Source organism: Chrysochloris asiatica, unplaced genomic scaffold (genome assembly GCF_000296735.1).
Source record: "Chrysochloris asiatica unplaced genomic scaffold, ChrAsi1.0 scaffold00171, whole genome shotgun sequence".
In the NCBI taxonomy this organism is placed as follows: domain Eukaryota; kingdom Metazoa; phylum Chordata; class Mammalia; order Afrosoricida; family Chrysochloridae; genus Chrysochloris; species Chrysochloris asiatica.
This window is the reverse complement of record NW_006408689.1, coordinates 5,509,285-5,523,887: the sequence shown is the minus strand read 5'-3', so window position 1 is coordinate 5,523,887 and position 14,603 is coordinate 5,509,285. Positions and strand designations below refer to the sequence as shown.

At 33.3% G+C, this 14,603-nt stretch overlaps 1 protein-coding gene across 1 annotated transcript in view; it reads left to right on the top strand.

Annotated features, from left to right (window-relative positions):
- The window catches only part of SNX2 (sorting nexin 2), a 102,654-nt gene extending 92,556 nt beyond the window's left edge, over positions 1-10,098 (top strand). The window contains exons 8-13 of the mRNA XM_006871642.1: positions 97-244; positions 6,728-6,871; positions 7,320-7,331; positions 8,187-8,267; positions 8,390-8,461; positions 10,048-10,098. Of these exons, the coding sequence (XP_006871704.1) occupies positions 97-244; positions 6,728-6,871; positions 7,320-7,331; positions 8,187-8,267; positions 8,390-8,461; positions 10,048-10,098 (508 nt within the window). The remainder of the gene's footprint in view (positions 1-96; positions 245-6,727; positions 6,872-7,319; positions 7,332-8,186; positions 8,268-8,389; positions 8,462-10,047) is intronic.
- Positions 10,099-14,603: the final 4,505 nt, after the last annotated feature.

The following is a 14,603-nucleotide window of genomic DNA, read 5'->3' as shown; positions in this document are numbered from 1 at the left end:
TTATGACAACTATTATTCAAATATATTTAACAACCTCTAAAGCCAGTAATAGAAGTTTAACAATTCTACCAATTTTTCATTCTGTTGTACCTATAGTTGTCGCTGTGTGTCAAAATGGACTAAATGGCACGTAACAATCACCAACTTGCTTCTTCAGTCTGTAACTGATAAAACATGCAATCAAAATGCATTGGTAATTAGTGGTGATAGGAATGTGGAAGTTGGGAAGAAAGAGGAAGAATTGGTAGTTGGAAAATATGAACATACTGATAGAAATGATTGTAGCTTGCATGAAAGAGTTTTTGCAAGATCAGTGATTTCTTTCATTGCAAATATCTATTTTCAGTGACATAAAGTGACAATACACGTAGACCTTACCACTTGTAATACACCAAGAGTCAAATTGACTATATCTATGGGAAGAGATGATGGAAAATCTCAATATCAGTCAAAACAAAGTCAGAAGTCGATGGTGTAACAACCATCAATTGTTCATGTGCAAGTTCAGCCTGAAGCTAAAGAAAATTAAAACAAGTTCTCGAGAAGCAAAATACTACTTGGTGTATATCCTCCCTGAGTTTAGAGAACATTTCAAGAGTAGATTTGATGCATTAGACACTAATGACTGAAGACCAGAAGTGTTGTTGGATTGTGCGATATGGCATTAAGAAGGCCACACGTGAAGAATGTAAAAAACCATTGAAAAAAACAAGAAAGACAATACCAAATTGGATGTCAGAAGAGACTCTGAAACTTTGCTATTAAATGCAGTAGAGACACTAAAGTGACTGGAAGAAATGATGAAGTAAAGTTGCTATCCAGAAAATTTCCAAGGACAGCTTAAGAAGACTAAAGTATTATAATGAAATTTGCAGACACCTAAAATCAGAAAAAACAAAAGGAAAGAACACGCTCACCGTTTCTCAAGTTGAAAGAAGTGAAGAAAAACTTCAAGCCATGGGTGGCAATGTTGAAGAATTCTATGGCAAAATCCACCACTCCTCTTTAAAGAAGGAGCACTGGTAGCGTAGTGGTTACAAATCGGGCTGTGAACCTTAAGGTCAGCAGTTAGAAACTACCAACTGTTGAACAGGAGAAAGATGAGGTTTTCTGCTCCCGTAAAGATTTACAGCCTCAGAAACCCTGTACATGGTCACTATGAGTCAGAACCACTCCATGGCACATAACCACAACCACCTCTTTAAAGATTATGTGTAAAGATTAAAGATGTCACTCCTCTTTAAAACATTAAAGATCAAAGATGCACGTGACCCAAGCCATGAAATTTTTAGTCACCTCATATGCATCTGAAAGCTAGACAATAAATAAGAAAAATTCAGAATTAATAGTGTTGATGAAGAATATTGAAAGTACTTTCAGAAAGACTTTCAGAAGAACAAACAAATCTGTCTTGAACGAAGTACAGCAAGAATGCTTCTTTGAAGCAAGAATTACTAGATGTTGTCTTTCATGTGTTGAAAATAGGACGTCATGCTTGGTAAAGTAGACAGTCAGTGAAAAAGAAGAAAGTTCTCAACTAGATGGACTTATATAATGGCAGCAACAAGAGACTCAAATGTAACAATTGTCAGAATGGCCTAGGACCAAGCAGCACCTAATAGCATAATAGCTATTTAATATTAATGAGGCTTTTCTTCATTCAGATTGAGCTTAATTATCTGGTGGCAATTTTTAACTTGGTGTACTTTGGTGGTTAGAATATAGATCCAAAGTGGGTAGTTAATAGCATAAAAAATTAGGGCCAAGAAAGAAAGAAATATAAACCATTTCAACACAGTGCCTATTGTTGTTCAGTGCTGTCGAGTTGGTTCCGATCCATAGCGACGATGTATAGGGTTTCTGAGGAGCAGCTGGTGGACTTGAACTGCCAGCCTTGCAGTTTGAATGGCATTTCAGTCTGGCACACCAAGACCCCCAAAATTTGTTTCCTCTTTTCTACAATACATGATCTCACATCTTTGAATCTACATTTTGGCTGTTACTGTCTGTTAACATCAATTAATTGAATGATAATCCCTTTGAAAGCATTCTTAGATAATGGGTTTCTGTTAACCACTAGAGTAGTGTCAGTCATTGAGTACAGTAGTTTCCTATGTTTTAATGATTGCTGTGTGTGTGCCTTGGTTCCCATTCATAGCAACCCTAAAGTGCAAAGAGTTGATCTGCTCCACCTCAGACTTTCTTTGGCTCGAATCTTGATGGGAGCAGATTGCTGATGTCTTTCTTACAGAGTGGATTCAGATCACCAGCTCTTCATTCAGCAGCTGCGTGCTTAACCATTGTAAACCTATGACTCCAATTTTTATTACTCTTATGTAAAGGAATTCTTCTCACTTGGAATCCCAATGTGTTAAATATATCAGGTTAATTTTCTTTAAATCACCAAATAGATTCCTCTAAGAGTTTAACAGTTTCATTGTTTGACCAAAAAGATTGTAGGTCTCCCTTCAAAATCTCAGGAAGGTAGGCAGTATAGTTTTAGATTCATCGAGTTAGAATATGATTTTAATTAAAGTTTACAGTATTAAATCTCCTGGTGGGCTAGGAAAACAGTTCCAAAACTTCCTTTAACTTAAAGCAGCTTGCATACATTGTATGTACATTATAAATTGACAGGTGATGGAGAATTTAAGTGGATTATCAATGTAAACATCTCTCTCTTACTGTAGAGATTGGTTTTGCCAAAGTAAATCAGCATCTTTACTTAAAAGGAACCATTAAGATTTTATTTGCTTGATTTAGATAACCTTGTTAAGAGTTTGAGCACAGTTTAAAAAAAAAATTAGCACTGTTCTGCTTCTTGTGTTTGTGTATATGTTGCGAAGATAATAAAATTAAGATAAAGCTGATTCACATAGAATTATTTTTTAATAACCTAACTAGTATTGTGCACATCTGTACAGAATAAGCATGAGATTTTTCTGAAATATTGTGAGATAGTGAATTGTACAGGAAACAAATGAGATTTAATATATTAATGGAAAAAGCAACTGCGTACAAGTGGGCTTCAAAAAAATGTGTGGGAAAATTTCATTATCTTTCAACTCCATTTTTCTGTAAACGTTTTGAACTCTTCTCAAATTTTGCTAAGGACTTTAGCAGATAATGAAATTAAAGGGCATTTGAGTTGGCTTTGCCTTTACTTGGTATATGTTTTAAGTAATCAAATTATTATTGAACAGAGTTTAGAAAAGAAGAGCTGATATGCCTCTGTTTCTGTAGAAATTGAGTTTTAAAGAATTTGGAGAACAGTATAAAGAAAAATTAAGATCTAGTAACAGAGTGGGTATGAGTTGGGCTGCTAACCTCAGGGTCAGCAGTTCAAAACTACCAGCCATTCCGTGGGAGAAAAAATGAGGCTTTCTGCTCCCATAAAGATTTACAGCCTTGGAAACCATATATAAGGTCACTGTGAGTTGGAATCGACTCCATGGCATACCACCACCACCACCACCACCATAAAGAAAAACTACTGTTTTCTGAAAATGAAAGATGTTATAGTTAACAGTATATTCTTTGAAAATTCATAGAACTCATCAAGAGAACATTTTTTTCAGCTTTAAATGTCCACAATTTTTGAAAACTCTTTGGGTGGAAAAATACGTTGATTTCTAATGGATTGGGTTTTTAAATACATTTTGGGGAAATGCTGTATGTGATCCAATTATAATAAATAATGAATTATTATTTTTAGTAGAAGTCTACTAAATTTATGTGTGTATGATATTAAGAAATAATTATATTTCTTGTTAGCTGCCATTGAGTGACTCATGGAAATCCAAGATGTTAAAGGGTGGAGCTGCTGTGTAGGGTTTTCTTGGGTTTTTTTCCAGGCCTTTCTTCCACTGAGCCATTGAGTGGGTTCCAACAGCCAGCCTTCAGGTCAGCAGCCATTTACAAACTACTTATACCATCAGCATCATCAGCACTACATACTTTTCTTGTTATTTTTAATCCCTGCTTTCAAGTGGGAGAACTATGGTTTAGAGTGACAAGTGCTGGTATTGGAAGCCAAATTTGATTTGTACTAAAGTCTGCATTCTTTTTCTTTTCTTTTTAGGGCTTTTATTGTGGATTGAGTGAAAGTTTACAGGCCAGATCACCAGTTTTACATTCAACAAATCATACACCTTGTTTCATTACAATGGTTATAATCCCTTCCGTGTGCCATCAGTTAACAGTGTTTCTCTCTATCCAGTTTAGCTTTTTTAAAAAACATACAAAAAAAACACTCAGGCATATATAACAGTTTACATCTCCAAAGGGCACATTCTGCAAGTCTGCCTCCTGGCCACCAGCTCTTAGTTACTCTCTTCCCATCAATCTAGAGTCCTCAGCTGTTCTCCCTCTTCATGACCCTATCTCTGCCTCCATCTCTGGCAGTCCTGCTCCTCTGGATAAGGTCCTGCATTCTGCTTGTGCGTTTCTCCCTTGATGGTCCTAGGGTCCCCTACATTCTTTCTTATAATAGACTTGTTCCTGTTAGATACCACTGAATCTATTTCAGCTAATAGCAATCCTATATACAACAGAACAAAATACTGCCCAATCTCGTGCCATCCTCGCAATTGTTGCTATATGTGAGTCCATTGCTGTAACCACTGTGTTAGTCTGTCTCACTGAGGGTGTTCCTCCTCCTTTTTGCTGACCCTCTACTTTACCAAGTTTGATATCCTTCTTCAGAGATTGGTCACACCTTATAATATGTCCATATCATGTGATATTATGTCTTGTCTCCCTTATGTTTTAAGAATCCTTCTGGCTGTACTTCAGTCAACACAGATTTGTTCGTTCTTCTGTCAGCCTATGTATTTGATACTCGTCTCAAACACCATAATTCTAAGGCATCAGTTCTTCTGTCTTGTTCATTGTCCAGATGTCATATGCATATGAGTTAACTGCAGATACCATGGTTTGGGTCAGGCACACCTTTCTGACATCTTTGCTTTTTAACACTTTAAAGAGATCTTTTGCAGCAAATTTGTCCAATGCAATACATCATTTGATTTTTTGACTGCTGCTTCCATTGATTGATTGATTGATTGATTGATTGATTATTGTTGTTAAGTGCTATTTGTGGATCCAAGTAAAATGAAGAATAAAATCCTTGACAACTTCAATCTCTTCTCTATTTATAACGATGTTGCTTATTGGTCCAGTTGTGAGGATCTTTGTTTTCTTTACATTGAGGTGCAATCCTTACTGAATTGATCTTCATCAGTAACTGCTTCCAGTCCTCTTCAGTTCCAGCAAGCAACATTATATCATCTGCATATTAGAGCTTGTTAATGAATCTTTGTTCAATCCTACTTTCTTCTTCATATAGTCCAACTGCTCAGATTCTTTCCTCAGCATACTCATTGAAAAAGGTATAGTGACAGGGTACAATGTTAATGCACACCTTCCTTATTTTGATCTACTCAGTATCTTCTTGTTATCTTTAAATGACTGCATCTTAGTTTATGTGCACTTTCTTCATGAGCTCAATGAAGGGTTCTGGAATTTCCATTCTTTGCATTGTTATCCATAATTTGTAAATACACTACCCACATTTTTCTCTTCAGAAAGTCCTTGTTAGAAACATGTATTCACTCTTTCTTGATCCTCAAAGTGTTATATTTTATTTTATTCTTTTAATGTTTTATATTTCACTTGATATATTAACATGTTTTATTTGTTTGGTTAGTTAGTACATACTAAAATAGTATTGCTATATCCCCAAAGTCATGACTGAAGAGGGATTATCTTTGATTCTCCCATCTTACCTATCACTTCTTTCAAGAGACTTATTATTGTCATGTATCTACATTTCATTTCCTGCTTCAGACCACTTGAGAAAAGTACCTTATTTTTAAAGAAACTAACACACAAGAGAATTATTGTGTGGTTGGTAAAAACAATAACATACCCATTATTTGCATATAAATACGGCAGTCAACTTGGTTGACTTGTTTTGTTCCAGTTTTTCTATTTGTTCTGCATGCAGTTTATCTACATTCTTGTAAACTGTCTTGTTTTATGTGTTTTGTTTTTTTGCTATGTATACTTTTGTTTTTTAAATTGTTTCTCCTTTATTTATTATTGGTCATTTCTTCTCATCACATTTTTCACTTAATTTTACTTACTGTTAATGAGTCTTATTTTTTTCTTCAATTTCTAAAAATTTACAATATTCAGATCTGCTTTTGACCCTGTCTAGTAGGAAACCTTCCTATGTAAATATGACTCCAACATTTTTCTATAAACTCTTTTATTAAGATCATAAAAAGCTATTAGGAATCTTATTGTAAACCACATTTAAAACACTGTTTACAAGTGAAGTGAATTTTGTTTGTAGTTTTTTTTCCTTGATTCCACACTCTCATTTTCATCCAGTGAAAAGATTTCTTGTTTTGAAGCAAATGTATATTGAGTATTTTGTTATATTTGTGTACTGTGTGGTGCTATAAGATAATGCACTAGACTGCAAGGACGATTTGAACTGCAGGGTCGGCGGCTCAAGCTCTCCAGCAACTCCTCGGAAACCCTATACAGAGTCACTATGGGTCAGAAGTGACTCAGCGGCACTTAACGATAACATATTAAGTACATTAGAATAGCATTTACGTATTTTGTTTTATGTTTTCAATGTTACAGTAATCCTGCTGTTATGAAAGTATTTCACAATGTTGCTGTTACTTAATAGCATTATATTGTTCACTTATAGGGTGTGTTTGACCATCGAATGAAGTGCTGGCAGAAATGGGAAGATGCTCAAATTACTTTGCTCAAAAAACGTGAAACTGAGGCAAAAATGATGGTTGCTAACAAACCAGATAAAATACAGCAAGCTAAGAATGAAATAAGAGAGGTGATTAATGTTACTTTGTCATTTCACTCAAGTTTTTTATGAGTCATTCATATATGCATAATTTTCATACATTTTTTTTCTGAGCCATTCAACACTTTTTCCATATTTGTATAACTGGTGGAATTACTTTAATATGCTGATCACCACTGACATTTCCAGAGGCCTTCATTACCTCCACTTGATTACGGGATGGATAATGAATTAATTATACAACAAAAAGATCTAAAATTAACATTGGCCTTAATAATTACACATTTCTTTTGATATAGTAAATGTGCTGTCAGATAATTACTTATTTTGTGTATGAAAGTAGTTTTAGAAATAGAGCTGTCCCACATTTAGCTGTCCAGGGAACATTACACCCCATATATATGTCTTATATATGGTATTTTACTAAATTTGCATAAGGTTATTATAATTTATACTTTTTTTGCCATGCTTCAATAAGGAAATTGAAGAGGTAGGACAACCTTTATGTTACTAAAGATAAATGTACCTGCTCTTTGAAGAGTATGTACTAGTGTTTTGGTTACATAGTGGGAAAATATCATTTTCATTGCTTAAATCTTCAGTTATTTTATTTTAGCTGTTCGTTGGTCACTAATCACAATGTTTTGTTGTTGCTGTACTAAATTTATAGTTTATCAGTGAGGTCTTTGTTGTTAAGTGCTGTCAAGTCAGTTTCAATTCATAGTGACCCTGTACTGGGTTTCTGAAGAGCAGTTAGTGAATTTGAACCACTGACCTTGCTGTTCAAACAGATCTTGAGGTTAAGTGACCATAATTACACTTTTTTTTTTTTTTTAATAAAGTCTGGTCATTTTAACATTACAACAATAAGGTTTTTAAAATATTTGTTATACAGTTTTCCCAATTTAAGTGTGATATGAAATGTGATGAGCATATATTTGTGAAATTAACATAATATCATTAAGATATTTGTAAATTATGAATGATACTTAAAAAATAAGAAATTACATTGTAACGCAATGTAATGGGTTACTTGGTGTAATGGGTTTTGTACTGGATTTATTTTTCTCTGTCTTAGTTATACTTAAACTATGGGCATTGTAGTTCATCAGCTTCTAAAATATTCTACTCTTGAGAAAATGTAGCAGTTAATGTTAATGGAAATTAAATTGACATCCATTTAGATACATACTTGAGTGGAACTAAATTAGACTTAGCCTATAATAAGTTTTCTCAGAAAAATTTAGTAATAAGTAGTCGTGACAGCTAGTTCTAGAGTTTTTTGTTTTTGTTCTTTTTAAAGACAAGAATAAAACATTTGTGCATTTTTGTTTGTTTTTATTAGTGGGAGGCCAAAGTGCAACAAGGAGAAAGAGATTTTGAACAGATCTCTAAAACAATTCGAAAAGAAGTGGGAAGATTTGAGGCACGTATAATAGTTTCTGCACTTTTCTTAATAACATGATGGTCACATTTTGCAGCAATTTTGTGATTAATTTACTTTTTTACTATTGGACATTTTTTCATATATTGTACTTTATTTAACAGAAAGAACGAGTGAAAGATTTTAAAACTGTTATTATCAAGTACTTAGAATCATTAGTGCAAACACAGCAACAGGTAAGCTAATTTTTTATAACTTAACAGACTTCCAGAATTTGATTTGGTATACTTTTTGTTTAAAAGAATATGATTAATGAAATGGGCTCTTAAACTAGTAAATGAATAAGAAAATGAAATAGAGAAAATTCAGTCAGCAAAGAAGAAAACAATAGTCAAAAACTGTCCAAGGGCCTTTTTGCCTCTACTACTTGTAAACACAAGATAGATAGACTTTTCCCAGTTCGGGCCATGAGATACCTTCTGGGCAACTTTTTCCTTTTTCTACCTTTGTAGTTTTATGGATTACCTTGTTGTTCAGACTTGTTTAAGTAGATTCTTTTAGCACATTCTTCTTTCATAATAGATATAGGCAACTTTTTTTTTTTTCCAATGTTTTATTATAAATTATGCGATAGTTTACATGGGAGAACATTAGTTTTACATTCATCCTATCGTATATCATTTCATTGCTATGGTTACAATCCCCTCCATACATCATCAACCAACCAAAGGGTATACACTGCAAGCCTGCCCCCCGGTCATCAGCACACAGCTCCTTTCCCTCTCTGTGTCTAAAGTCCCTAACAGCTCCATCTCTCCACGTTGTCGTTTCTGCCTCCATCTCAGGCATCACTGCTTCTCTGGGTAGGGTCTTGCTCTCCACTCTTCTCCCTTGATGGTACCAGGGACCTCCGCTCCTAGGCTGAAAAGTTGATCACTCCCCTCCTTGCTACAAAACGTCTACCTTTACAATTCCCACCCTCACAAGCAGTCCAGATAACAATTATTCACTATTGTATCACAAGAGATCCATCTGCATTTCATTTCATCAGCCCTACTATAGGCAACTTTTTAAGTTTTTTTAAAAAAGATGTATTGTTTCATTCTTTTAGGGGCTGGTAGTGATTGTATTTGGGCTTTGGCCAAGTCACAAAAGGTATTTGTGTCCTAACTCATGGTGATCCTGTGTAGGCTTGTGGGTTAACCACCAACCTTGTGGTTAGTGTAATACCAGGACTCCAAAGGATATTATTGGCTGTTAATTCTTTCCAGTTTATTTTCCCTTTTTGCCCAATATTTTCTGTTTTCCCATCTAAGACCAGCAATAACATAAAACTTAATTATTTATTTTCTGAGTTAGAAGACTTTAGCACTTTTTTGGAATAGTTTATCATACTTGTATTAATTCAGGTAGTCTTATTTTATAAATGGTGAAAACTTTTATATATATAATTGTGCACATTGTTTTTAGTGTCATCGAGTTGGTTTCCATTCATATTGACCCTGTATAGGGTTTCCGAGGCTTTAATCTTTGCAGGAGTAGAAAGCCTCATCTTTCTCCTGCACAGTTGTGTATAAATCATACAATTTATGTTTCTTTTGTATTTATTTTTTACATCAAACACTGATACCATACAAAAATCATTAATATTTCAAATACTTTGTATGTAAACTACTGTTGACAAACTTCAGATAAAGAACTTGAAATAATTATTTTTAACTAATTGTGAATCATTGTTATTTATTTATATCGATTTTTGGAAATATCAAACATGCATGTGAGTGCCAAAAAGATATCTTATGTTTTTATTTATCATCCACAGCTGATAAAATACTGGGAGGCATTTCTACCTGAAGCCAAAGCCATTGCCTAGCAAGAATATGATCCCTGTTAAGAAGACCTTGGATGTTTGTTCCAGTTATGCTGAATTCCACAATGAAATCATTTAAAACCATCTAAATAAACCACTATATATTTTATGAATTACATGTGGTTTTTTATATATATACACACATGCTGACATTTTATTACAAGCTGCATGTCCTGACCCTCTTTGAATTAAGTGGACTGTGGCATGATATTCTGCAATACTTTGCTGAATTGAACACTATTGTGTCTTAAATACTTGCACTGAAAAGTGTACTGCAAGGCCAGAAATTTTACAGTTTTTTTCTTTATAGTGTATCCTGTAGTATGTTTTATCTGATGTTTATGAAGTGAATTATCAATGCATTGATTAATGTTCACTTATACATTCCTGTACAGAAATTATGATTTTGTGATTGCAGTAATAAAATGATATTCCTTGTGAAGCTTTAGTAACAAATTATTTGGGTATGTAAACATAAAGGCACTTTTTAAAGCATTTTTAACAGTAAGACACTTTTTCTAGGTGTATATAGGTGATGCTATGATTCATTAATTATTTTAGTTAACAAAAAAATTTGAGCTCTTAAATTATTAAATGAGTAAATGAAACCTAAGTTTTCTTGTGAGACTACCATAAACCAAAAGACATTTATCCCATGTTTCAACTTTGGTGACTATTTTTGTCCTACATAAAGCAAAGAGAACAATTGCCTTTGCTTTTTTATCTGTCTCTCTTAGAAGGTCTAGATTTCAGACTTAAGAAACATATATGTATTTATGTGCTTCTTGTATAAGCCTCATGGATTTTGCTTATCTTCTGTTGTTTTCTTCAAACTCCAAGATATACTCAGTTTATTTTCCCCCTTTCTAACCTACTTTGTCTTTTGTTTGCAACTAAAAGTAGACTGACTATGATAATTGACAAGAATGGTACCATGAGAAACAACTCCATGATTTGATGAATAACCAATGATAAAACAAATTTGAAGTGAAATGAAATTTGTCTTTGGCAATCTTCTCACCTATTCTCTGTCATACAGTGGGGCTTCAAAATGTTTGTGGAAAATTCTACTATTTTTTTACTCAATTTTTCACATGAAGTTTTGAAGCCCCCTCATATTAACTAGATAGCTGTTATCTACACCTTAATGTTGAAATTTTAAGTTGGTATCGTTATTTTCATTTTATGAAAAGTATTCTTGAAAATACCCTTATTCTCAAGCTAAATAACCATGTCCCTTACAGAGGAATAAGATATGCATATCTGAGTCTTCTCTAGCAACTTATTGGGTACAATTAATATATCCTAGAGTTTCCTCAACTTATGTTTGCTTTCACTGATCTTAACTGAAATTTAAGCCTACTTTAGGTGCTATTTGTGTTTATATTCCTAACACCCAGCAGAGTCCCTGATAAACGTAAAGATTTGTATTAAAAAGGAAAAATAGCCAGAAAGATGCAAAATAATGGTTGCCCTTTTGGAAAGACGCAACTGAAGCAAAACAATACAGTCTTCTGTTACTGCTTCTACTTGGGTAAACTTAGACACTTTTAAGAAAATGAATAATTCATTTATCATATTTATATATCAGATGCTATCTTATTACCCCATTAATATTGAGTAAATAATAGTCTTGCCTAGGATAGAGTTCCACTAGAATAATGCTTTTGTGTTATAGTACTTCCAGAGGTATAGTTTACACATGGGATATTAACTAGTTAATTTTTAAACAAAGTTTTACATTTGCTGTCATTTTCAATAGAACACTCAATATCTCCCAGTGAAATAATAAATACAAGAGAGCTTCAAAAAGTTTGTGGGAAAAGTCCACTGTTGTTTAATTCCACTTTTTTTTTTTTTTTAAACAAATTTAGAAGTCCCCTTGTATTACCTGCCGTAAGCTTAAAGAAAGTAACTGACAAGATCTCATTCTTAAAGGCAGAAGTTTGAAGTAAATTATATGAAACTTGTACCTATGAACATCAACAGGGTTTAATTATCTCAACACTTCCCTAAAAGTTAAATTCATCTAGATATACTTTATGTCTCCTGTTGATATTACTGAAATGCTTTTATTCCAAATAAATAGAACACCAAAATCATTAATAGTGCTGCTAAAATGATCTTTGATTTTAATAAGTTGGAATTTAAATACCTCTTTGATTTAACCAGATGAGAGTTTAAAGAGTAAAATGGCATAATACAGTGGACCAGGTTAAACATGAAGTCAGCATACCTGTGTTCAAGTTACATAGCTTAGCAGATACTCAATCTCTTATCTATAAAACAAGGACATAAATCTTGATTCCCGAAGTGCCTTTCTACTTTAAAGTATTTTCTTTAAAATGTCAAACTTCATTATAAATAGTATTAAAATTCTAATCAAATAACATTTAAAAATTAAACAAGGCCTGAGCAAACTGAATGTATGTAACGATTTATAACATAGAAGAGTAAGTTTTCTTGGTGGATATTTTTGCTTAGCTATTTTTAAGTATTCAGCTTTTATACATATATATTTATACTGCTTTAAAGTACTTGTCTCATTGTTGCTATTCCTTAAGATTTTATTATTTTTCAGATCCAGTAAAGGTTTCCACATTCCATATAAATATTGTTGCATAAATGATAAAGACATGTTAAAATCAGGTGTTTTTTTTGTTTTTTTTTAAGGAAGGTGGATGAATACATAGAGTAGGAAGGCTCTATTCCTTTAAAAAAAAATACTTCTTATTCTTGATGTCTAGGGGAATCATAAAGACTTCCATTTTTCTGTCTTAAATAAAGCATGTTACTAGGTATAAAGCTAATGACCACTTCACTTTTCTTGTCATTTCTCTGCACATGTCAGTTTTGTGATTAACTTTGGGAGACAGTGGCTATTCAGTCACAGTAACTCTCTGGCAGCTTAGTGGTTATAAGTCAGGCTGCAAACCTCAGTGTCAGCAGTTTGAAACCACCAGCTATTCTGTGGCAGAAAGATGAGGCTCTCTGCTCCTGTAAAGATTTACAGCCTCGGAAGCCCATACAGGGTCACAATGAGTGGGAACCAACACACCACCACCACCACCAAGTGTTGTTATAGAGGAAGGGGCATCACTGAAGTGAAAACATCTGAGAAAAGGAAAGTTAGTAATTGACTAGGAACTTTGGAAGCATTTCCATATTCACTAGTCAGGAAATGGGTAATATTGGACATGGTCTTTGTTTCAAAGTTAAGAGAAAAGATTTGAAATGGAATTACCATCTTCCTTAGCTAAAATTTAGAATAAAATTAGTATCATTCCTAACTTTCATAATGGAGTAATAATGAAGACAGATGGTTGGCTCAATAATGAATGATATTGCAAGAAAAGGGGAATTACAAGAAGAGCGATGTGAATAATTGTTCATTACTCTGCCTCTGTGGTCAGGCCAATGAGACAGGTCATGGTAACCTAGTGTAGGCCGATGAAAAATAACATGAATCATACATAATTTAAGATCTTTATAGCTCAAAAATTTAAAGTAAAATGTCAGTATATCATCCAGTAAATCCAAAATAATGAGATATTTTCCATTGTGTTTCATTTATTAGATCCTAAAAATAAAATTCTACACTTTTATCGTATCTCAGTTCAGGCTAGACATATTTCACATGCTCATTTACATATGACTAGTGACTAAAATTGGACAGTGCAAGCTTAGCCAAAGCTTGTGAAATTAGAAATGTAGAGGAAGGCCAACAGCTAGTTTAGTATTTTGTGTGCAGTCCAATGAAGAGAAGATGAATAAGAGACTTACAAAGGTTGCCTTGAAGGGCAGTTACAATCAGTGCAAGACTGTAGCAAGTACTTTGCAAGTAGTAGGTACTCAATATCTACTACTTAGAATTATATATAGCGTTGTATTGCCAGAAGAGAATTTGGAGATTATCTAATACAAACTCTACATTTTGCATATAAGCAGATCCAGAGCTTAAATCATGATTACTTTTCCTCTTATTCTGTGTTATTGTATGTGAATAATTCTTTGAAAATGTATTAAAAGTTTCTCAAGATTCTTGTTTTAATCATTAAATGAAGTACTTTAGAATACAGAGAGTTTATTTCTTCAAACTTTCTTAAAAAGCTGCTGAGATTTGAAGATTGTGAAAAACAGGGAAGCTGTGGCTTTCAGCCTACGTTTTTAATCCTTAAATTATAAGTATTTTTCTTAATTGGATCACATGAAAACTTTGTAATGAAAAACGAGCAAGGTCAAGCTGCCCACTTGTCATATGAAAAAAAAATGATCTTTTAGTAAGTTAGATAATGAGGTACACAATTTTGAGGTAATACTTTGAAAGAAAATTTCTATTTTAAATTTCTATATATGTAACTGTTTAATAAAAACTAAAATCAGCCAAAATTAACAAATTGCTTTCTGATTGCTTCTGTGTTGTCTCAAGTTATCGTGATTTTATCCTGTAGTTTATATTCTAGATCTTTATTTCTAATGTTCTCACTATAGATTTAGAGTGTGTGTTC